The sequence below is a fragment of the Salmo salar genome, chromosome 24 (genome assembly GCF_965601325.2).
Source record: "Salmo salar chromosome 24, fSalSal1, whole genome shotgun sequence".
Classification (NCBI taxonomy): domain Eukaryota; kingdom Metazoa; phylum Chordata; class Actinopteri; order Salmoniformes; family Salmonidae; genus Salmo; species Salmo salar.
Genome location: NC_138314.1, coordinates 26,110,830 through 26,136,053, shown reverse-complemented (window position 1 = coordinate 26,136,053; position 25,224 = coordinate 26,110,830). Strand labels below are relative to the sequence as shown.

Below are 25,224 nucleotides of genomic sequence, written 5' to 3'. Positions count from 1 at the left end.
CAGATCCTCTCAAGCTCTGCCAGGTTGGATGGGGAGCGCTGCTGCACAGCTATTTTCACGTCTCTCCAGAGATGTTCGATCGGGTTCAAGCTGGGCCACTCAAGGACATTCAGAGAGTTGTCCCAAAGCCACTCCCGCGTTGTCTTGGCTGTGTGCTTAGGGTTGTTGTCCCATTGGAAGGCGAACCTTCGCACCAGTCTGAGGTCCTGAGCGCTCTGGAGCAGGTTCTCTCTGTACTTTGCTCCATTCAGCTTCAATCAATCCTGATTAGTCTTCCAGTCCCTGCCGCTGATAAACATCCACACAGCATGATGCTACCACCACCATGCCTCACCGTAGGGATGGTGCCAGGTTTCCTCCAGACGTGACGCTTGGCATTCAGGCCAAAGAGTTCAATCTTTGTTTCATCAGACCAGAGAATCTTGTTTCTCATGGTCTGCCAAAAGGCCCCTAAAGGAGTCTCAAACTCAAAGCGGGCTGTCATGTGCCTTTTACTGAGGAGTGGCTTCCATCTGGCCACTCTACCATAAAGGCCTGACTGGTGGAGTGCTGCAGAGACAGTTGTCCTGCTGGAAGGTTCTCTTATGTACACAGAGGAACTAACTAGCCTTTAGCCGTACCCTTACCCTACTCCTCCTCTGTTCCTCTGGTGATGTAGAGGTTAATCCAGGACTTGCAGTGCCTAGCTCCACTCCTATTCCCCAGGTGCTCTCATTTGTTGACTTCTGTAACCGTAAAAGCCTTGGTTTCATGCATGTTAACATTAGAAGCCTCCTCCCTAAGTTTGTTTTATTCATTGCTTTAGCACACTCTGCCAACCCGGATGTCTTAGCCGTGTCTGAATCCTGGCTTAGGAAGACCACCAAAAACCCTGAAATGTCCATCCCTAACTATAACATTTTCCAACAAGATTGAACTGCCAAAGGGGCCGGAGTTGCAATCTACTGCAGAGATAGCCGGCAGAGTTGTGTCTTACTATCCAGGTCTGTACCCAAACAATTCAAGCTTCTACTTTTAAAAATCCACCTTTCCAGAAACAAGTCTCTCACCGTTGCCGCTTGCGAAAGATCACCATATGTGAATTTATTGCCCCCCATCCATCTTCAGTGCTCGTGCGGCTTGGTGACCTAAACTGGGACATGCTTAACACCCCGGCCATCCTACAATCTAAGCTTGATGCCCTCAATCTCACACAAATTATCAATAAACCTACCAGCTACAACCCCAAATCCGTAAACACGGGCACCCTCATAGATATCATCCTAAACAACCAATACTAAATACGGGCACCCTCATAGGTATCATCCTAACCTAACCAATCCCAACCAACTGTACCTTCTCCACTATGCAATCTGGTTTCAGAGCTGGTCATGGCTGCACCTCAGCCACGCTCAAGTTCCTAAACGATATCATAACCGCCATCGATAAGAGACATTACTGTGCAGCCGTATTCATCGACCTGGCCAAGGCTTTCGACTCTGTCAACCACCACGTTCTTATCGGCAGACTCAACAGCCTTGGCTTCTCAAATGACTGCCTCGCCTGGTTCACCAACTACTTCTCTGATAGAGTTCAGTGTGTCAAATCGGAGGGCCTGTTGTCCGGACCTCTGGCAGTCTCTATGGGGGTGCCACAGGGTCCAATTCTCTGGCCGACTCTTCTCTGTATACATCAATGATCTCGCTCTTGCTGCTGGTGATTCTCTGATCCACCTCTATGCAGACGACACCATTCTGTATACTTCTGGCCCTTCTTTGGACACTGTTAACTAACCTCTAAACGGGCTTCAATGCCATACAACACTCCTTCTGTGGCCTTCAACTGCTCTTAAATACAAGCAAAACTAAATGCATGCTCTTCAACCGATTGCTGCCCGCACCTGCCCGCCCGTCCAGCATCACTACTCTGGACGGTTCTGACTTTGAATATGTGGACAACTACAAATACCTAGGTGTCTGGTTAGACTGTAAACTCTCCTTCCAGACTCAAATTAAGCATCTCCAATCCAAAATTAAATCTAGAATCGGCTTCCTATTTCGCAACAAAGCATCCTTCACTCATGCTGACAAACATACCCTCGTAAAACTGACCATCCTACCGATCCTCGACTTCGGCGATGTAATTTACAAAATAGCCTCCAACACTCTACTTAAGAAATTGGATGCAGTCTATCACAGTGCCATCTGTTTTGTCATCAAAGCCCCATATACTACCCACCACTACGACCTGTACGCTCTCGTTGGCTGGCCCTCGCGTCATACTCGTCGCCAAACCCACTGGCTCCAGGTCATCTACAAGTCTTTGCTAGGTATCTCAGCTCACTGGTCACCATAGCAGCACCCACCCGTAGCACACGCTCCGATTTATTGCCTTACCTCCCTTATCTTACCTCATTTGCACACACTGTATATAGACTTTTTCTACTGTATGTTTGTTTATTCCATGTGTTGTTGTTTGTGTCGAACTGCTGTGCTTTATCTAGGCCAGGTCGCAGTTGTAAATGAAAACTTGTTCTCAACTAGACTACCTGGTTAAATAAAGTTGAAATAAAAAATAAAAATAAGTGCTCTGTCAAAGTGACCATTGGGTTCTTGGTCACCTCCCGGACCAAACCATTCTCCCCCTGATTGCTCAGTTAGGCTGGGCGGCCAGCTTTAGGAAGAGTCTTGGTGGTTCCAAACTTCTTCCATTTAACAATGATGGCCACTGTGGGGTCCTTCAATGCTGCATAAATGTTTTGGTACCCTTCCCCTGATTGGTGCCTCTACACAACACTGTCTCAGAGCTCTACGGACAATTTCTTGGACCTCATGGCTTGGTTTATGCTCTGACATGCACTGTCAACTGTGGGACCTTATATAGACAGGTGTGTGCCTTTCCAAATCACGTGCAATCAATTGAATTTACCACAGGTTGACTCCAATCAAGTTGTAGAAACATCTCAAGGATGATCAATGGAAACAGGATGCACCCGAGCTCAATTTCGAGTCTCATAGCAAAGTGTTTGAACACTTACGTAAATCAGGTATTTCTGTTTCTTTTTTACTACATTTGCATACATTTCTAAAAACCTTTTTTCGCTTTGTCATTATGGGGTATTGTGTGTAGATTGATGAGGAAATCCATTTTAGAATAAGGCTGTAACACGTTGCGGCTGGGAAGCATATGGACTCCTTTAGTGAGTTTCCATTAGGAGTGTGATACTAAAGACTTCAACAACCTCTGCATCATTCAAGAATGTTGCTTTGTGAGGTGTTAAAGTTCACAGTTAGCCAGTGTTATGTAAATGCCAGCTGAAAAGTACCCAGGGGGCTCCAAGTTAAAGTAGGTCCGCCAGAGCCATAGCCCAGTGAGACATGGGTGCCGGCCCGTGTAGATGGAAACAGAAAAGTCTGAGCCTTCTGGGTAAACCACTGGGCTAAATCCTCAGTGGAAATGCACCGTATGTGTCTAGAGGAGAGGCTTACCTTTTTGGGCAGACAGAACCCAGGCAGATGCTGACCCTTGACGTCTGCTGCCACTGACCGGATGTCTCTGTGCAGGTCATCAATCAGAGCCAGCTGGCTGCCAGCGTCCAGTTTCTATAAAAACAAAGAGTTGAACATTTCTTCACAGATGCATACTATGTCAGTTAACCAAAGGTCACTAGGTTATCTATAAAATCAATGCTGCATAAAGCTCCAACACACATGAATAACAAATACTGTACGACGTCAGTAAACCCTGACAAACTCATTCCCAGTGCCTGTAATGCTCTTGGTGCCAACTGCTAACCTTGGTGATGGAGTTGATGGCGTCCCAGCTCTGCACCAGGACCTCAGGGTTGGAGTCATTGAGCAGGCGGATGAGGCCTGACAGCAGGTTGCGGGTGTGGGCACTGTAATCCAGGCGGGTGCGGGAGAAGTATCCGTTCAGGATGGTGGCGGCGGCCTGTCTGAGACCAGCGTCAGGTGATCTGGTGGCCTCCAGCAGGTCCTCGATGATGATACGCTGACCAACCTCATCCTCCACAGACAGGATCACTGCCTGGCAGCTGGCCAGCTCCTAGAGGAGGGGTGGGATGAGGACAGGAGTTATATGAGCCTGGGGACAGAGCCATCATCTAGTGACCACAACAGCCCACTAAGAGCCACTGTAATAATATCCCATGATGATGACTAATAGTAGTGCCTGTGCACTTGGAACTGCTTTACAACCATCTTGTAATCATTCTTAACCTTTATTTAACCAGGAAAGGCTCATTGAGATTTAAAATCTCTTTTTCAAGAGCGTCCTGGCCAAGATAGGCAGCGCCAAGTCATTATAAAAATTAGACAAACAACATGAAAAACTACAAGTAATCTAGTAAAAACCATAGAATTAACAAAGAATATAACAAAATCAAAAACAGCAAATTAAAAACATTGACATGTCAGGGAATCAGTCTCAAGATCATTCATCAGTGATTTAAAAATACCAAATCGGGACAAGTTCTTCCAGTTTAAAAGTATTTTGTAAGGCGTTCCAAGCCGATGGAGCAGAGTACATAAAAGCCCTTTTACCAAATTCAGTTCGGACATTTGGAACAGTTAGCAAGATAAAGTCCCTCGAACGAAGAGAGTACCCACCACATTTCTGAACAATAAAAATGCCCAAATAAAAAGGTAGTAAACCCAAAATGGCTTTGTAAATAAAAGTATACCAGTGACTGAGCCTACGAGTGACTAGAGAAGGCCAGCCAACCCTGGTATATAAAGTGCAGTGGTGCGTAAGGGTTTTGCAATTTAAAATAAATCTCAAAGTGCCATGGTAAAGGGTGTCAATTGATCTCAAACACTGAGCGGAAGCATTCATATATAAAATATCCCCATAGTCTAGTAAAGGCATAAATGTAGCTGATACTAGCCTCCTTCTGGCTTCAAAAGAAAAACAAGCCTTATTCCTAAAATAAAAATCCTAATTTCAGCTTCAATTTTTTTGTAAGTTGTTGAATATGCATTTTAAAAGAGAGGCCATCATCAATCAAAATTCCAAGATATTTATATGAGGTTACAACCTCAATCTCCTTGCCCTGACAGGTAGTAATAGGTGAAAGGTTCAGAGGTCTATTTCTTGCTTTAGAAAACACCAGTAGTTTAGTTTTGTCAGTATTGAGGATAAGCTTCAATTGAGACAAGGTATGTTGAACAGTATTAAAAGCAGTTTGCAAGTTCTGGAAAGCTTTTGTAAGAGATGAAGCACAACAATAAATAACAGTATCATCAGCATAAAAATGAAGTTGCGCATTTTGGACATTTTTGTCTAAATTATTTATATAAATAGTGAATAAGAGAGGACCAAGTACAGAGCCTTGGGGCACACCATTCAAGACAGACAATTGAACAGACCTAAGCCCATCAAATTGAGTGCACTGAGTTCTATCAGACAGATAGTTAACAAACCATGCAACTGCATGCTCTGAAAGACCTACACTCGACAATCTCTGCCTTAGTATAGCATGATCAACTGTATCAAAAGCCTTAGAGAGATCAATAAAAAGTGAGACACAATGCTGTTTTTTGTCAAGAGCTTCAGTGATATCATTTAAAACCTTCATGACTGCTGTAATTGTGCTATGCTTCTTCCTGAAACCCGATTGGTACATTGATAAAATAGAGTTAGTATATAAAAACTATTTTAGCTGGTCACTCACAAGGGTTTCAAGTATTTTCACCAGGGGTGACAGCTTTGAGATTGGCCTATAATTATTTAAAAGAGTTGGATCTCCCCCTTTTAAAAGTGGCAGGACAAATGCTGATTTCCAGATCTTTGGAATTTCATTACATTCCAGGGTTAGATTGAACAGATATGTAAGTGGTTCAGCTATGAAATCAGCTGCCAGATTTAAAAAGCAGGGATCCAAAAGATCAGGACCTGCAGGCTTTCTCTGATCTAAGGATTTCAGGGCCTTATGTACCACCTGCACTGAGAATGGCAAAAAGCTACAAGTTTGACCAGCTCTCACTGGTTCATCAACACAAGGTTGTACAGAGACAGAGGACACTGAATCAAACAGTCTACCAGATGATACAAAGTGCTCATTGAAACAATTCAGCATTTCAGTTTTGTCATATACAGCAACAAAGTCCTTCAATACACATGACGGTAATTCATTAACATTACCAGACATAGACTTAATAGCCTTCCAAAACTTTCTAGGGTCATTCAGGTTATCAGTGGTAACAGACATAAAATATTCAGACTTGGCCTTCCTGAGAAGAGAAGAACACTTGTTTCGTAACTGCCTAAAAATAAGCCAATCAGCATCAGAACACGATTTCCTTGCTTTAGCCCAGGCTAGATTACGGTCGTGAACAATGCAAGAAAGCTCAGACGAAAACCATGGATTATCCCTCCCTTTAACCCTGAACCTGCGGAATGGAGCATGTCTGTTTACTATTTGGGAAAAACCATCATGAAAGAATTTCCAGGCAGTTTCCACATCAGGGATAAGATCAATCTTGCTCCAGGCAAAATAAAACAAATCATGAAAGAAAGCCTGCTCAATGAAACACTTCAGAATGCCGTTGTTACCTGCTGTCCCTCCTCTGTTCCCAGCTTGTCTTTCAGAGAGGAGTAGAGGGCGGGCAGGATGACCCCCAGGTGGCGTGTCAGAGCGTCTCCAGCCACAGCAGATAGGAAGGCCAGCACACGCGTGTTCACTGGAGGAGCAGTTAGCTGTCACGGAAGAGGAGAGGATAGCATTCATACACAGAACTACACTCATACTATAAAAAAGACTAAAAAGCACTGAGCATCAGGAAAAGTGTTATATAAATCCAATAAATGATCAGTGAGATGAACCATTGTTAGTAGAGTGTATAATATTTGGACAGCTCACCTTGGGCACCAGGTAGGGCAGCACAGAGCGACTCTTTACTGCCATCACCTGTTTCAGACCGTCCAGAGCAAACTCCGCAGTCTCCTCATCATCCTGCACACAGAGAAACATTAACCTCACTCTATATTCTGTTCCATGGTGGGTCCTCTCGGCCCTCTCCAGAATTTCTTTAGGAGGGACATGAGAGTGAGTATTACCGAACACAATGTGTGGATATCAGGCCCCCAGTGTCCGGTTTGGAGCGTAAAGTCACAAGCTCTGCTGGTCGGCTACTGCGTAGCAACGCAGCCGTGACAAAAGCCCCGGTCTGCCCTAGAAAGCCCCGGTCTGCCCTAGAAAGCCCCGGTCTGCCCTAGAAAGCCTATGTAAATGACGATCGCCAGAACGGGCTTTTTTTGTTTTGTCAGCAGTTTAGAGCTCTAAAATGTGTTTATTATGATCAAGTTCGATCCACACAGTGATTTATTTTAAAGTTAAATACAAATCAGGAAATTGGATTAAATAGGGATCCATTTGGACAACAACATTTGTCGTTACACAGGACCACTTGCTGACACAGACCAATCACGTGCCAGCAGGCTACGAGGAGGCTCCCGGATGACTCAGACAGGATGAAAGCTACTACATCGACCATGATACTTTGCTAGTTACGGCCACTTTCACCATGATCCTTAGTGATTTTTTTTGGTGCCATTCAAGCCCCATTCAGCAATAAGGCACGCTTCAAATTCAAATACTTCATGCGCCATCAGGAGTTTTCCATAGGAATACGTGGATGATGTCAGCGCTATTACTATCTACTGGTTTTAATGGCTATGGTTGATACAGAGGGTTGTTTAGAGGTGAAGAGGGTTAATGTTGGTGTGTGTGGATGTGTCTCTCACCAGCTGTTTGAGCAGGGCAGGCAGGATGTCATCCAGGGCCTGGTGACCGATGGTGGCATGGAGTTGCTCGAAGGTTTTGGCTGCAGCCTCTCGTACCTCCTCCAGGGGGTCACACAGAGCCTTCCTCACCGTGGGGACCAGGGACTCAGAGAATATCAGCACCTGGAAACACACAGTCACCTTACTGCTCTACCATGGCATCACATACCCCTGCTATGTCTAAGACATTTGAAGTTTTCCTTGAACAATTCACACTAATCTCAAGGTTAAATGCCAGGTTAAATAAAGCATGAATAAAAAGATGAAGGAAAAAGTGTCCAGGTATGTATTGAGGTACTGACCGCATCCCTGCTGGTGGACTTCATGATCTCACTGAGGCCGATGCAAACACCCTGCCTCTCATCACTCTTGTCTGAGCGCAGACCCTCCTCCAGGATAGGAATGATCTCTGGGAGGATCTTCTCTCCCAGCTTACGAACCAGGTCTCCAAGTGTCCTCGCAGCGATCTACAACCACAGAGAGAAGCCACATTCAGTAACCACGGGATCAGAAGCATGAGAGAACACAGAACGCAAATACACTCAAATTCAGAACACTGAATTGTCTTAACATGTGCAACTAATGAACAGGACCACAGAGAGTTAGACAAAGGGGATGTGATAAAGTGCAAAAGCTGTGAAAGAGCAAGAAGGAAACAGCTCCATAGATTGTAGACTTAATGAGCAGTAGCGTTACCGTTCTCTTGTCAGGGCAGTCGGAGGCCAGGAAGCCCAGCAGCAGGGTGAAGAGGGTGGGCAGGATCTCCCGGAGGGTGCGGGGAGTGTTGGACACCACGATCTTCCACACGTGGAGGGAGGCCTGTCGCACCACCAGCTGGGTGTCTGAACGGCCCATGTAGAGGCCAGACAGGACTCGGTTACGCCTCTCTCCACCCAGGGCTCCGATGATCGCCTGGGGGAGAGGAGGAAGAGGGCTCAGCACCAACACCACATACAAACCACTTTATAATCAACCATCTATACAGTACAATCACGCATATTTGTCAGAATACCTTGTTGGACTGCGCTGTGCCAAAGTTGTCGTCCTCTGAGGCGGTCTCTGTGGTCATCTTCCCTGTGACTCCAGAGATGTGGAACAGTAGGTCTCCCAGCAGCTGCACGGAGCTAAACCTGTGAACCAGAGACAACATGGAGGCTCACTTACATTATCACTGCCAGGTAAAACCCTTACATACTGACATAAAATGTATAGTGTGTGTATATATGGGTAGATGCCCGACCTAATCCTCCAGAGGTCGTCAAACAGGCCCTGTTCCAGTTCAGGCAGCAGCAGGGCGATGGCAGTCTCAGCGTACATGCTGATGATGCGCTGGCCGGCACGCAGGGCAGTGTCTCTCACATACTCGTTCTCATCTGCCAGAGCCTGTAATACCAAGGAGAGAGGGAGACTGGTGAGAGGTGTTCACAACCAGAGAGAGAATGGAGAGATGCTAGTGATTGTTGAGTGTTCCCTACCTTGAGGATGCAGGGGATGATGGGGCCAACATAGGGGGTGAACCTGTCCCCGAAGGTGAGGGGCAGGTAGATAAACATCATGATGTAACCGTCGCGGACGTGGGACGCGATGTCCACCTTGCTGGCCGTCTGCACCACGTCTGGCATCAGCTTGTCCAGCTTCTCCACGCCCAGCCCAGCCATCACCTCAGCCAGACCTTGGGCAGCTCCAGAGCGGTCCACAGAGCTCTGCTCAGATGCCAGGGTCTCCATGAGCCAGGGCATCAGGTCATCAAAGCAAGACTCACCCATGCCCTTCACCATGGCACCCAGGGCCTTGGCTGACACTGTACGCACCTGAGAGGAGAGGACAGAGAGAGTTATCATCAGGTAACCAAACCACTTAAAGGGTTTGTTGTTGAGCTGTTAGGCAGAGGTACATACCTCAGGCACAGGGTCCAGCAGAGAGGCTTTGAGTCCAGGAATGACACTGGGCAGGTATGGGGACAGGTCCTGCAACACAAAGAGACAAACACATTGTGTCAATCACTAGAAACACATACATTATAAACAGTAGAGCATTTTGAGAAGATTAATTGTAGTACAATGCAACTCAATATCCCAGGGCTGCTACGCACCTTCTGGTCAGTGAGGGAGTACATGTTGCCGATGATCTGAGCGGCCATCTTGCGAGTGTCAGTGGAGCGGTCCTGGAAGGCCCTCTGGACGATGGGCATGATGAGGGCCAGGGAGGGGGCATCGATGAAGTGGACAAACTTGGTGTCCAGCAGCGTCTGCAGGCAGTTCTGGGTCTTACGGGAGGGGTCAGTGAGGGCATCCAGCAGGATGGGGGTTATGGCTGAGAGGGGGACAGAAACACTGTTAGTAACTACCCTAAAATACCAATCGCCATCTGTATTACCCCTACAGATGCATTGGTGGGAAAAGTACCAAATTGTCATTCCTGAGTAAAAGTAAAGATACTGTAATAGAAAATTACTCAAGTGAGTCACCCAGTAAAATACTACTTGAGTAAAGTCAAAGTATTTGGTTTTAAATATACGGAAGTGTAAAAAGTAAATGTAATTGCTAAAATATAGTATCAAAATGTGTAAATCATTTCAAATTCCTTATATTAAGCAAACCAGACAGCAGCATTTTATTGTTTTTAAAATGTACTGATAGCCATGGGCACACTCCAACACTCAGACATCATTTACAAATGAAGCATTTGTGTTTAGTGAGTCTGCCAGATCAGAGGAAGTAGGGATGTTCTCTTGATAAGTGTGTGAATTAGACAATTTTCCTGTCCTGCTTAGCATTCAAAATGTAACGAGTACTTTTGGGTGTCAGGGAAAATGTATGGAGTAAAAAGTACATTATTTTCTTTAGGAATGTAGTGAAGTAAAAGTTGACAAAAATATACATAGTAGACTACAGATATCCAAAAAACGTAGTACTTTAAAGTATTTTCACTTAATTACTTCCACACAACTGTACATTCTGCTTTAACTGCTTTTCCCCACATTCCTATAGCTAATGCTCAGAGTTGAGCATAACCCTCCTACCCAGGATCTCAGGGTTGCGGATAACAGAGCCGATCTGTCGTAAGGCCTGTTGGCCGGCATTCTGCACTTTGACATGGGAGTCAGTCAGCACCTCGGTCAGCTTGGGCACAATGCTGGGCAGGCAGGAGGACAGCTGCTTAGGGGCACAGTATGCCATGGCCCCCAGGAGCTCCACAGAACCTGGAGGAGGAAACGAGAGTAGAAGGATTAAGAAGAGAGAAAGATGAGATGAATGGGGAGCAGAGTAGGGGCCAAGGAAGGGAGGACAAGGATGTGGTTACCATCAGGTGATTGCTGAATGGTTCGATCCTATCATTTGGGATAACATGGCACAGCTCTCTAAAAAAAAGGCCCATGATGCAGTGGGCGGAACCTCACCTGCTTTGGTCCTCCAGGACTCCTCCTCCAGAGCCACCAGCAGGGAGGGCAGCACCAGCTTCACCCCGTGGGCACTCAGGTTCCTCATCACCGCCTTGGCACAGTCATCTGCAGCCTGGGAAAGGGCAAAGACGTTACTTAGAGCGTAATGCACAACAAAACGTGTGAGTGAATGTGAGAATTATTAGGTAGAAAAATAGTGTTGAGTGAGAAGTGTAAGAGAAAACAGGAGAGAGAGAGAGAGAGAGAAGGTAGGTGGGATTGAAATGAGAAGCTTGTAATGTTAACAGTACCTCTCTGACATACTGGTTCCCGTCCCCGAAGCAGAGCAGGAGGTGGGGCAGCACGTGGACCACATAGGGCTCAAACAGCTTCCCCAGCATGTTGCACAGCATCTCAAAGGCAAACAGGGCACCTGGAGAAGACCGAGAGAGAGTGGTGTTAAAAATCACAGGCACAGATAGCGGGAGAACAAACTAAACCACAGAGACCAGCGAGGTTAAGCTACTGGCGAGGAGTCACTGACCCTCTCTGCGTCTGAAGTTCTTCTTGTCTTGGATGGCATCGGTCAGGGTGCTCATGATGTCCTGCTGTTTGAGGGCCAGGATTCCCAGGCCTTTCACCAGGCCTGCCAGACCGTAGGCCGCGCCCTTCCTCTCAGCGTACTTGTCACTTTCCAGCAGCAGCTGCAGCAGCTTCCGCACCATCCCCCCAGCATCCTCCCTGATGGCAGGGACCAGAGGGGGCAGGCAGCTAGCCACAGACTCCTGGACCTGAGGGAGCAAAGAGACAAATAAGGCAACGATTACAATAAGCAGGCATTTGATTGTAAAGGTCAATGCATATAGGTTCTAGAAATCAAGATGAAACCTATAGCGAATAATGTGACAGATTGTTCCAGTACCTGCTGTGAGGGTGTGGAGAGTGCTGTAATGAGCTTGGCCACAATGGGTTTGACCTTGGGGTCACTCTTTTCCAGATGTTTGGCCAGAGAGCCCATTAGGATGACCACACTCTGGCGGACTGAGTCGTAGCTGGCGTCCTGGGGGGCGTCCTTCAGAAACTCCTCGAAGACGGGGAGCAGGGAGCTCACATTGTCCTGCAACACAACACAACACACTGCTCAGAAAGAAAAGGGATGTACTGTATTGAGTTGAAAGGAGTCCATTGAGAGAGGAGCAGTTGCATTGGGTGCCAGGAGAAGGGTGTGGCTGTCTAGAGTATATAAAGAGTGTTGGTACCTTTCCGTGTGTGTTGAGGGCGGAGAGGGCAGCGTCCAGCATGCAGCGCCGCACCTCAGGGTGACGGTCATTCAGAGCGTCAGGAACAAAGAACAGGAAGAGAGGAGTAACCTGGGGCTCTTCCAGATACTGACACAGCTTGTTCAGAGCCAGGGCGATGCCACACCTGCAGACACCAACATACCCTTAGACACCATACACAAGGTGGTGCCACTTAAACACAGAATCTGGAAAGCTATCATCACCACCCAGTCCTATACACTGGAATAAGAGTGGTATCGACATTGTTGAGTGGCTGAGTGTTCGCTTACCTGGCTTCCCACTGGTCAGGTGGTTGTTCAGAGATGACTCGTCCTAAAGCATCCAGGACAGGAGGAGGTCTCTGTAAAAAGACAACAGTTTCACATTGACCATGGTTCTACACTATATGACCAAAAGTATGTGGACACCTGGTCATTGAACATCTCATTCCAAAATCATGGGCATTAATATGTAGTTGGTCCCCCCTTTGCGTCTATAAAAGCCTCCACTCTTATGAGAAGGCTTTCCACTAGATGTTGGAACATTCAGCGTTTCAATTCAACCCAAAGGTGTTCGATGGGGTTGAGGCCAGGGCTCTGTGCAGGCCAGTCAAGTTCTTCCACACCGATCTCGAAAAACCATTTCTGTATGTACCTCACTTTGTGCACAGGGGCATTGTCATGCTGAAACCGGAAAGGGCCTTCCCCAAATCGTTGCCACAAAGTTGGAAGCACAGAATTATCTACAATGTCAGTGTACGCCGTAGCGTTAAGATTTCCCTTCACTGGAACTAAGGGGCCTAACCCGAACCATGAAAATCAGCCCCAGACCATTATTCCTCCTCCACCAAACTTTACAGTTGGCACTATGCAGGTAGCGTACTCCTGACATCCACCAAACCCAGATCCGCCTGTCGGACTGCCAGATGGTGAAGTGTGATTCATCACTCCAGAGAACGCGTTTCCACTGATCCAGAGTCCAATGGCGGCGAGCTTTACGCCACTACAGCCGACGCTTGGCGTTGCGCATGGTGATTTTAGGCTTGTGTGCGGCTGCTCGGCCATGGAAATCAATTTCATGTAGCTCCCGACGAACAGTTATTATGCTGAAGTTGCTTCCAGAGGCAGTTTGGAACTCTGTAGTGAGTGTTGCAACCGAGGACAGATGATTTTATGCGCTTCAGCATTACTGTTCTATGAGCACGTGTGGCCTACCACTTCGCGGCTGAGCCGTTTACACTTCACCATAACAGCATTTTAAGAACTGACTTGTTGAGAAGGTAGCATCCTATGACGGTGCCATGTTGAAAGTCACAGCTCTTCAGTAAGGCCATTCTACTGCCAATGTTTGTCTATGGAGATTGCATGGCTCTGTGCTCAACTTTATACCCGTCTGCAATGGGTGTGGTTGAAATAGCCGAATCCACAAATTTGAAAGGGTGTCCGCATTCTTTTGTATATATAGTGTATCTTACAACACACCACTCCTGATACCCGACTAGTGGCTATTCCTGAGCTGTGATAGGAGGGCCATGGGTGAGGGAGACTCACGTAGAGTTTCTGGTGGTAGAGCTCATTGAGCTGGCCCAGGACAGCGGGGGACTGGTCGCGGTACTCGCTGATGGCACTGGACAGAGCCTCGGCCCCGGCAGTACGCACAGCCTCCTCATGGTGGGTCACATCTCCGATGAGCAGAGAGCACAGCTCAGGGACCAGCTCCAGACACAGAGCCTGCCACAGCCTGGGGGAGAGAAGGGGAGCAGAGAGGTATGGTCAGTCACAGCAGCTACGCTACATGAGAGGGGAGACGTGCTACTTCTCGAAAGCAAAGTCATTTTGAAGACGGGAGCTATATTCAACTAGCTAAGTATTACATAGAGGAGACGTTAGCTACTCACTTCTCAGCCAGGGTCCTGCCCTCCTCCTCCACATCAAACCTGGACACCCACAGCCTGCGGAGAACACGCAGACCATTGGCATCTGTACTTTCTGTAGGCAGAGCCATCTCCATCTCCAACAGGCCCTGGACAGAGAGAGAGGGTGGGACATTAACACACATCCAAAGACCCACACACAGTACACACAGTACACACAGTACACACAGTACACACACACACTATTTCCTCACCCTGAGGGCAGCGTCTCTGACAGAGAAGCAGGGGGAGAGCAAAGCCTCCAGCAGGACGTCTATCTCATCCTGCTCAGCCAGAGCACAGCCCTTCTCTCCTCCTCCACTGGCACACACTGCTGTCAGACACTGGGACGCCAGCACCTGAAACACACACAATTACAGATCTACACTCAGACACAGTGTATAAACGTATGTGAGAGCTCTACTGGTTACTATTAGTCTGTAAATGTGGTAGAAGCATGGTGCTGAAGTGTGTACCTGCAGTCTGGGTGCTGCAGTGGAGATGACTCTGGTCAGGAGACGCAGCATACTGAAACGAGGTAGCAGCTCAGGACCATTCTGAGAGACAAAACAGAGAGACAAGTCATACAAACATAAGCCCTTTGTCCATGATGGCCAGCCATTAATAGAGTGGAGAGTGCAGGAAGAGAAAAGTATTATACATTGTGTAGGAGTATTATATACATGTGTAAGAGTATTATATACATGTGTAAGAGTATTATATACATGTGTAAGAGTATTAATACATGTGTAGAGACGTGAGGTTATACATGTGTAAGAGTATTATACATGTGTAAGAGTATTATACATTGGTAGGAATATTATACATTGGTAGGAGTATTATACATTGGTAGGAGTATTATACATTGGTAGGAGTATTATACATTGGTAGGAGTATTATACATTGGTAGGAGTATTATACATTGGTAGGAGTATTATACATTGGTAGGAGTATTATACATTGGTAGGAGTATTATACATTGGTAAGAGTATTATACATTGGTAAGAGTATTATACATTGGTAGGAGTATTATATATTGGTAGGAGTATTATATATTGGTAGGAGTATTATATATTGGTAGGAGTATTATACATTGGTAGGAGTATTATACATTGGTAAGAGTATTATACATTGGTAAGAGTATTATACATTGGTAAGAGTATTATACATTGGTAGAGTATTATACATTGGTAGGAGTATTATACATTGGTAAGAGTATTATACATTGGTAAGAGTATTATACATTGGTAGGAGTATTATACATTGGTAGGAGTATTATACATTGGTAGGAGTATTATACATTGGTAGGAGTATTATACATTGGTAGGAGTATTATACATTGGTAAGAGTATTATACATTGGTAAGAGTATTATACATTGGTAAGAGTATTATACATTGGTAAGTGTATTATACATTGGTAGGAGTATGCCTCAGACAAAGAGATGTGACAACACACTGAGACGATAAACTTGATCAACTCTTACCTCATCGATGAGTATGTCTGTGGTGTCAACCTCAGCGCGAAGTTGAGCGTGCACATTGATGACCTGCAGGGCACGGACCTGCATGCTCTCCGTCTCCTCAGTGCTGCCTGAGGAGTCCCTGAGCACGGTGTTTAGCAGGGGGAAACAGAAGGAGAAGGCTGGGGCAGACAGTGGAGCCATGTCTGAAACAACAGGATGAGCGCATTAGGACACCAGCAGGTATAATCACAATGTTGATGTCGTTGATTTGTGTCTGTATTGTGTCCGTGTTTCTTCACCAGTCTTGCCCTCTCCTCTCTCTGTGTATGTGTGTTTGCTCACCACCAGCCTTGCCCTCTCTGTGTGGACAGTGTGCTCACCACCAGCCTTGCCCTCTCTGTGTGGGACAGTGTGCTCACCACCAGCCTTGCCCTCTCTGTGTGGGACAGTGTGCTCACCACCAGCCTTGCCCTCTCTGTGTGGGACAGTGTGCTCACCACCAGCCTTGCCCTCTCTGTGTGGGACAGTGTGCTCACCACCAGCCTTGCCCTCTCTGTGTGGGACAGTGTGCTCACCACCAGCCTTGCCCTCTCTGTGTGGGACAGTGTGCTCACCACCAGCCTTGCCCTCTCTGTGTGGGACAGTGTGCTCACCACCAGCCTTGCCCTCTCTGTGTGGGACAGTGTGCTCACCACCAGCCTTGCCCTCTCTGTGTGGGACAGTGTGCTCACCACCAGCCTTGCCCTCTCTGTGTGGGACAGTGTGCTCACCACCAGCCTTGACCTCTCTGTGTGGGACAAGACAGTGTGCTCACCACCAGCCTTGCCCTCTCTGTGTGGGACAGTGTGCTCGCCACCAGCCTTGCCCTCTCTGTGTGGGACAGTGTGCTCACCACCAGCCTTGCCCTCTCTGTGTGGGACAGTGTGCTCACCACCAGCCTTGCCCTCTCTGTGTGGGACAGTGTGCTCACCACCAGCCTTGCTCTCTCTGTGTGGGACAGTGTGCTCGCCACCAGCCTTGCCCTCTCTGTGTGGGACAGTGTACTCACCACCAGCCTTGCCCTCTCTGTGTGGGACAGTGTGCTCACCACCAGCCTTGCCCTCTCTGTGTGGGACAGTGTGCTCACCACCAGCCTTGCCCTCTCTGTGTGGGACAGTGTGCTCGCCACCAGCCTTGCCCTCTCTGTGTGGGACAGTGTACTCACCACCAGCCTTGCCCTCTCTGTGTGGGACAGTGTGCTCGCCACCGGCCTTGCCCTCTCTGTGTGGGACAGTGTGCTCGACACCAGCCTTGCTCTCTCTGTGTGGGACAGTGTACTCACCACCAGCCTTGCCCTCTCTGTGTGGGACAGTGTGCTCGACACCAGCCTTGCTCTCTCTGTGTGGGACAGTGTGCTCACCACCAGCCTTGCTCTCTCTGTGTGGGACAGTGTACTCACCACCAGCCTTGCCCTCTCTGTGTGGGACAGTGTGCTCACCACCAGCCTTGCCCTCTCTGTGTGGGACAGTGTACTCACCACCAGCCTTGCCCTCTCTGTGTGGGACAGTGTGCTCACCACCAGCCTTGCCCTCTCTGTGTGGGACAGTGTGCTCACCACCAGCCTTGCCCTCTCTGTGTGGGACAGTGTACTCACCACCAGCCTTGCCCTCTCTGTGTGGGACAGTGTACTCACCACCAGCCTTGCCCTCTCTGTGTGGGACAGTGTACTCACCACCAGCCTTGCCCTCTCTGTGTGGGACAGTGTACTCACCACCAGCCTTGCCCTCTCTGTGTGGGACAGTGTACTCACCACCAGCCTTGCCCTCTCTGTGTGGGACAGTGTGCTCACCACCAGCCTTGCCCTCTCTGTGTGGGACAGTGTGCTCACCACCAGCCTTGCCCTCTCTGTGTGGGACAGTGTGCTCACCACCAGCCTTGCCCTCTCTGTGTGGGACAGTGTACTCACCACCAGCCTTGCCCTCTCTGTGTGGGACAGTGTACTCACCACCAGCCTTGCCCTCTCTGTGTGGGACAGTGTGCTCACCACCAGCCTTGCCCTCTCTGTGTGGGACAGTGTACTCACCACCAGCCTTGCCCTCTCTGTGTGGGACAGTGTACTCACCACCAGCCTTGCCCTCTCTGTGTGGGACAGTGTGCATGTGCAGCAGCCCGACAGTGCGCTGGGTGGCTGTTTCTAGATCCTCCTGTCCCCAGGCCTCGTCCAGATCACACTCAGGTTTCATCAGGCGCAGTGTCACCCTGCCCACCAGCACAGCTGTGGAGAAGACCATGAGTAGAACATGCAGGAGGTAAGAGGAAGTTTTATCACAGGAAGTAGAACGTTTTTCCCTCCACTTTATCTTTGTTCACTCCCATTTAAAGATCAGAGACAACTGGATAGGTACAAGCAATAACTCCACATAGTTTTCATGTAGGCTAGGTGGAGTTTCCATGTTATTTTCTCCTATCCAGTCCTGTCAGATCTGTGAAGGTGTGTGAACAAGGACATATGAGGGAAGTGAGAGGAAAGCTCTACCGAGTATTAGTCTATGCTTTGGATAAAAGTGTCTACAAATGGAATATATTACACGTACCCAGGTAGTGCAGCTCCGTGGGCATGAGGCAGGCTCCTATGTCGAGGAAGGCCTGCTGCAGGCGTGGGGCAGCCAGGGGGGAGTGGAGGAGGGGCAGTAGGACCTGGAGGACCCCTGGGAGCTGCCATGAGATCTGGGGAGGCTTCTGGATCAACGTTGCCTCCAGCAGACCCACCGCACACTGCAGCTCCATGTCCAGCTGACAACCACACAACAGTCCATCGATCAAACAACAGGAACATTATGTCAATGTCTGGAGTTTAACGTTTGAGAAACTGGATAAGTGTGAAAAATGTTAAAGTGTCTGGCCGTACCCCTTGTAGTCTCTTGCGAATGGAGGACTCTTTCTCCAGCTGGGCTTGCATCATCTCCTTCTGTTTGCTGGTCAGCTGCAACTCGTCTTTGATGCCTTTCTTCTTCTTGATCTCCTAAAACAGACATAGAAATCACCGTGTTCATTTCATGATAACTCTACTTTCTTCAATTAATGATGGTTCAATCGTAATTCAAGTTAGACCTATTATACTGAACAAAAATTCAAAACATGTAAAGTGTTGGTCCCATGTTTCATGAGCTGTAATAAATAATCCTGTACATTTTCCATAAGCACAAAAACCTTATTTCTCTTGAATTTTGTGCACAAATTTGTTTACATTCCTTTTAGTGAGCATTTCCATCTTTGCCAAGATAATCCATCCACTTGACAGGTGTAGCATATCAAGCAGCTGATTAAACAGCATGGTCATTACACAGGTGCACCTTGTGCTGGAGACAATATCTCAGCCACTCTAAGATGTGCAGTTTTGTCACAAAACACAATGCCACAGATGTCTCAAGTTGAGGGAGCATGAAATTGACATGCTGACCGCAGGAATGTCCACCTGTGCTGTTGCCAGAGAATTAGCAGTACATCCAACTGGCCTCACAACCGCAGACCACATGTAACCACGCCAACCCAGGACCTCCACATCCGGCTTCTTCACCTGCGAGATCGTCAGACCAGCCATCCAGACAGCTGATGAAACTGTGGCTTTGCACAACTGAAGAATTTCTGCACAAACTGTCAGAAACCATTTCTGGGAAGCTCATCTGCGTGCTCGTTGTCCTCACCAGTTCTGCGTTATAACCGATTTCAGTGGGGAAATTCTCACCTTCGATGACCGCTGGCACGCTGGAGAAGTGTGCTCTTCGTGGATGAATCACGGTTTCAACTGTACCGGGCCAATGGCAGCCAGCGTGTATTGCATCATGTGGGCGAGCTGTTTGCCAATGTCAACGTTGTGAACAGAGTGCACCCGTTCTTGGCGGTGGGGTTTTGTTATGAGCAGGGATAAGCTGCGGACAATGAACACAACTGCATACTCACCAGACATGTCACTCATTAAGCATGTTTGGGATGCACTGTATCAACGTGTACAGCAATGTGTGCTAGTTCCCGCCAATATCCAACAACTTCGCACAGCCACTGAAGAGGAGTGGCACAACATTCCGCAGGACACAATCAACAGCCAGATCAACTCTATGCGAAGGAGATGTGTCACGCTGCAAGACGCAAATGGTGGTCACACCAGATATTGGCTGGTTTTCTGATCCACGCCCCAACCATTTTTTTTAAAGGTATCTATGACCAACAGATGCATATCTGTATTCCCAGTCATGACAAATCCATAGATAACCACCTAATGAATTTATTTCAATTGACTGATTTCTTTATATAAACTGTAACTCAGTCAAAATTGTTGCATGTTGCGTTTATATTTTTGTTCAGTTTACATTCTCTGATAACAGAGGATCATCAAACAGTACCAATATGCTCCTGCATCTATTAGCCCATATACAGTGCCTTCAAAAAGTATTCATACCCCTTGACTTATTTCACTTTGTTGTGTTACAGCCGGAATTCAAAATGGACTAAAAAAATTAAAATCTCAACCATCTACACATAATACCTCAATGACAAAGTGAAACATGTTTTTAGACATTTTTGCAAATGTATTGAAAATTAAAGTAGCCAATACTTCACCTTTGGCAGAGATTACAGCTGTGAGTGTTTCTAGGTAAGTCTCTAAGAGCTTTCCACAAGTGGATTGTGCAACATTTGCCCATTTTTCTTTTCAAAATGTTTCATGCTCTATCAAAGTGATTGTTGGTCATTGCTAGACTACCATGTTCAGGTCTTGCCATAGATTTTCCAAGTAGCTTTAAGTCAAACATTCATTGTCTTCTTGGTAAGCAACTCCAGTGTAGATTTAGCCTTGTGTTTTAGGTTATTGTCTAGCTTAAAAGTGAATTCATCTCCCAGTGTCTGGTGGAAAGCAGACTGAACCGGGTTTCCTCTAGGATTTTGCCTGTGCTAAGCTCCATCCCATTTATTTTTTATCCTGAAAAACTCCTCAATCCTTAACAATTACAAGCATATCCATAACATGATGCAGCCACCATTGTGCTTCAAAATATGGAGAGTGGTAGTCAATGTGTAGAATTGGATTTTCCCCAAACATCACACTTTGTATTCAGGAAAAAAAGTGATTTGCTTTGCCACATTTTTACATTAGTGCCTTATTGCAAACAGGATGCATGTTTTGCAGTGGTGTAAAGTACTTAAGTAGAAATACTTTAAAGTACTACTTAAGTCATTTTTTTGGATATCTGTATTTTACTTTATTTATATTTGACAACTTTCACTTGACTACATTCCTAAAGAAAATAACATTATTTTTACTCCATACATTTTCCCTGACACCCAAAAGTACATTACATTTTGAATGCCTAGCAAGACAGGAAAATTGTCAAATTCATGCTCTTATCAAGAGAACATCCCTGGTCATCCCTATTGCCTCTGATCTGGCAGAGTTAATTTAACCCTTATTTTACCAGGTAAGTTGACTGAGAACACATTCTCATTTACAGCAACGACCTGGGGAATAGTTACAGGCAAGGGGGGGGTGGTGAATGAGCCAATTGGAAGCTGGTGATGATTACGTGACCGTGATGGTGAGGGCCAGATTGGGAATTTAGCCTGGACACCGGGGTTAACACCCCTATTCTTACGATAAGTGCCATGGGATCTTTTAGAGACCACAGAGTCAGGACACCCATTTAACGTCCCCCAATAACTGCCCTGGGGCACGGGGGGGGGGGGGGTTTCCATCCAAAGGGGGGGTTTTTCCATCCAAAGGAAAGTGCACCCCCTACTGGCCCTACAACACCACTTCCCGAAGCATCTGGTCTCCCATCCAGGGACCAACCCTGCTTAGCTTCAGAAGCAAGCCAGCAGTCAGATGCAGGGTGGTATGCTGCTTTGTTTGTAAATGATGTGTTGGAGTGTGCCCCTGCCTATCCGTAAATAAACAAATCAAGAAAATGGTGCCATCTGGTTTGCTTAATATAGGCCATTCGAAATTATTCACACTTGAAATACTTAAGTATATTTTTACAATTATATTTACTTTTGATACTTAAGGATATTTAACTTTTACTCAAGTAGTATTTTATTGGGTGACTTTCACTTTAGTCATTTTCTATTAAGGCATCTTTAACTGAAGTATGACAATTGTTGTTGTTTTTTCAACCACTGACGTTTTGGAATATTTTTATTCTGTACAGGATTCACTTTTACTGTCTCAATCAGGTAAGTATTGTGGAGTAAATACAATGTTGTTGATCTATCTTCAGTCCTATCAGAGCCATTCAACTCTAACCCAGTGGTCGTCAACCTTCAAGGCATTCCTAGTCCATCATCAAATATTTCTGTAGAAAGCCAACGAGCGAGGCTTGCGCTCATATTTTAAAATTGTGTTGAGCTGTTGCCGGTAGGTGCACTTGATTCTGAAGTCCGGCACACCGGCAAATCTGTGACAATCTAGAGCACCTACTGTGCTGCCCAATCGGATAGCTCAAATCACTATGGTTACAGAGCTTCCATGACCCTGGCCACAGCCACGTTTAATAGGCTACTAGCCTACGTAAGATTTAATCACTTTTAAAACCACGACCACAGAGAGACTGTCAACGGATACAGCAAAGAGCTGCTGTTTTTATGACTGAGTTATTACTATTAACACTATAACAAAACACACTTCTCCGTATTTCCGCTTGGGCTGCAGCTGCAATGAATGAGTAGCCGAGTATCGATAGCCCTACGTTTTATTATTATTAGCAGCTCGTTGTGTCGATATTAAGGAATATTTAACTTTCTCTGATCATAGGAACAACATGAATTTGTGCATGAGGCAGATGCGGTGCGACATGAGTTTCGCCAACAGGTAGAAAACGGCGTCCCCTCTCTCTGATCAGTCTCACTGGAGGAAGGGAAGGAGAGAGCAGGGACTGTGAGAAGCGGTTGTGAAAAGTTGTTTTGAACCGTCATCCAACTCGGAATTCAAAGTCGGAAACTCGGATCTTTCTAGAGCTCCGATTTTTCGACCTGAAGATCACGGACGCCGTGATTTGACCTCGTTGACCATCAGATGCAGGTTCCATCAGTCCAGTAAAATAAAAAAGCAAATGATTTCAATTCATGCTCCACAGTGCCTCACAAGTGCTAAACCAACTGATCTATTTTGTTATCAAAGCTCGAGTTTTGAAAATAATATGGTCTGATTAACAATATTGGCAGGCCAATCATATATCTAATATGCTGTGATAATGTATTAGGCCTACTGCCCAAACCTCATTCCTATTAAACTCTTTGTGTGAGGTTAATGTAAAAAAATACATCTGAGCAGTAGATCTCAGCTTGCTTTTTGACTGTGAAAGTGATCTTGACTCAGAAATGGCTGGTCACCACTGCTCTAACCGTTTTAAATGTACCATTGGCCTCGTGGTGAAATCCCTGAGCAGTTTCATTCCTCTCTGGCTACGGAGTTAAGAAGTACACCGGTATCTTCCTTGACCTTTGTGCTGTTGACTGTGCCCAATAATGTTTGTACCATGTTGTTGTTATGTTGTTACCATGCTGTGTTGTCATGTGTTGCTGCCTTGCTATGTTGTCGTCTTAGGTCTCTCTTTATGTAGTGTTGTCTCTCTTGGTGTGATGTGTGTTTTGTCCTATATTTATATTGTATCATTATTATTTTTTAATCCCAGGCCCTGCCGGAGGCCTTTTGCCTTTTTAGTAGGCCGTCATTGTAAATAAGAATTTGTTCTTAACTGACTTGCCTAGTTAAATAAAAGTTACATTTAAAAAATTGTAGTGACTGGGTATATTGATACACCATCCACAGTGTAATTAACTTAACCATGCTCAAAGGGATATTCAATGTTTGCTTTTTGATTTATACCCATCTACCAATATGTTCCCTTCTTTGCGAAGCACTGGAAAACCTCCCTGGCCTTTGTGGTTGAATCTGTGTTTGAAATTCACTGCTCGACTGAGGGACATAATTCCACTTTGACATTATGGAGTATTGTGTGTACCAGTGAATTATTTTTATCTAAATTGAATCCATTTTAAATTCAGGGTGTAACAACAAAATGTGGAAAAAGTCAAGGGGTGTGAATATTTTTCTGAAGGCACTGTACAGTAATAAGGTAAGAGGTAGGAGTGCAACAGTTAACAATCCTCTCTCCATCTAGTTTATCAATCATAGCCCCCCATAGTCTCACCTCTTGCAGCTCAAGCTCTATGATCTGTTCCTTATACGAGTAGGCCTTGTTCTCCCTCTTCATGTTGCCCTTCTTAGTGCTCTCCTGCTGGGCACTGCACAGGACACGGGAGGAAGAGAATGAAATGTTGAAACAAGCCTTTGTTGCGTTTAACTAAGAAATCAACATAGCCAAGGTCTTTGAAACAATGATAAGCATTCTTGCTGACTACAATGTGAAACCCACAGAACAGCTCTTACACTGTATTAGTGTCCTACCTCTGGATGATGCTCTTGTCATACAGCTCTCCCTCAGGGGTGAGCATGATGGCATACTCCTCCCTGGTGACCTGCCGCAGCGCCGGATTGGACAGCCACTGTGTCACATGCTCCATCACCCGTGGCAGCAGCTTGATGGGAGAGAGACCGGACAGGGCACCGACCGCATTCCTTATAGCCTGGTGAAACAAGAGGACGACCATCAGTCAGCCAATAAGAGTACATGACAAGTTGGACCATAGGCTTGTCTCATCCAATCACCGAGAGCAAATGTAGGCCTCAACCATCCCTTGGCTGTGAGTGTAAGTATGTATGTGTATTGTATGTGTACATCTGATGTAAGGATGTCAATATGTAAACTATGTTCTGACCTGATTGTCAGCGTTGGCCTGCAACAGCCGTGGCAGAATGTCATCCAGGTTCTTGTCTATGAACTCGTCGGCCTTGATGTTCATGCTGGACAGCAGGTACGGCCAGAAACCGGGTCGAGCTTCAACTGCATCATCGGAGAGGAGGGGGGAAAGATGTCAGTACTAGTAGTGGGTTTATACTAGGGATGGGCATTTCAAGTAATATCATCATTGTTCAGAAATCCAAATAATCGAAATTCAAAAAAAGAAAAGCTCTTTGCTATTGAATCTTGACCAATCAGAACGATGCAAATGCACATGGCAGAGGTAAACAGGAGCCATGCTGCTTTTCTCCAGTAGTTTGGCTAACAGCAACAACGAAAGAAGATTTGCCATGATAGAACTGATTGTTACAAAAAGATTCTGCATATCATTTTAAAACACTGCAAGTGTTAATACAAAACTAAAACATGAAATGTTAAGAGTGTTTTGCATTGATCTGTGTCAGGTGTTGTGGAAACGTTAGGTGAGCGCATGTAACTGCTATTTGAAGTGGGGAAAATAGCATACCGATGTCAGGGCAGCCTGGAGGGTTAAATGTGGAGCAGTAGCTCAAC

General features: G+C 46.3%; 1 protein-coding gene across 1 annotated transcript in view; it reads right to left on the bottom strand.

The window, feature by feature from the left end:
• The window catches only part of LOC106585483 (stalled ribosome sensor GCN1), a 38,181-nt gene that overhangs the window by 7,587 nt on the left and 5,370 nt on the right, over positions 1-25,224 (bottom strand). The window contains exons 20-49 of the mRNA XM_014171737.3: positions 24,629-24,753; positions 24,258-24,436; positions 24,001-24,094; positions 18,708-18,821; positions 18,394-18,592; positions 17,922-18,074; positions 15,842-16,023; positions 14,833-14,913; positions 14,572-14,715; positions 14,342-14,466; positions 13,995-14,184; positions 12,735-12,805; positions 12,424-12,589; positions 12,087-12,281; positions 11,709-11,955; positions 11,476-11,597; positions 11,183-11,297; positions 10,805-10,984; positions 9,875-10,095; positions 9,681-9,749; positions 9,258-9,593; positions 9,023-9,165; positions 8,795-8,912; positions 8,479-8,694; positions 8,085-8,249; positions 7,744-7,905; positions 6,860-6,952; positions 6,553-6,696; positions 3,775-4,044; positions 3,468-3,581 (exon numbers count right to left, since the gene is read on the bottom strand). Coding sequence (XP_014027212.3) covers positions 3,468-3,581; positions 3,775-4,044; positions 6,553-6,696; positions 6,860-6,952; positions 7,744-7,905; positions 8,085-8,249; positions 8,479-8,694; positions 8,795-8,912; positions 9,023-9,165; positions 9,258-9,593; positions 9,681-9,749; positions 9,875-10,095; positions 10,805-10,984; positions 11,183-11,297; positions 11,476-11,597; positions 11,709-11,955; positions 12,087-12,281; positions 12,424-12,589; positions 12,735-12,805; positions 13,995-14,184; positions 14,342-14,466; positions 14,572-14,715; positions 14,833-14,913; positions 15,842-16,023; positions 17,922-18,074; positions 18,394-18,592; positions 18,708-18,821; positions 24,001-24,094; positions 24,258-24,436; positions 24,629-24,753 — 4,733 coding nt within the window. The remainder of the gene's footprint in view (positions 1-3,467; positions 3,582-3,774; positions 4,045-6,552; positions 6,697-6,859; positions 6,953-7,743; positions 7,906-8,084; positions 8,250-8,478; positions 8,695-8,794; positions 8,913-9,022; positions 9,166-9,257; positions 9,594-9,680; positions 9,750-9,874; positions 10,096-10,804; positions 10,985-11,182; positions 11,298-11,475; positions 11,598-11,708; positions 11,956-12,086; positions 12,282-12,423; positions 12,590-12,734; positions 12,806-13,994; positions 14,185-14,341; positions 14,467-14,571; positions 14,716-14,832; positions 14,914-15,841; positions 16,024-17,921; positions 18,075-18,393; positions 18,593-18,707; positions 18,822-24,000; positions 24,095-24,257; positions 24,437-24,628; positions 24,754-25,224) is intronic.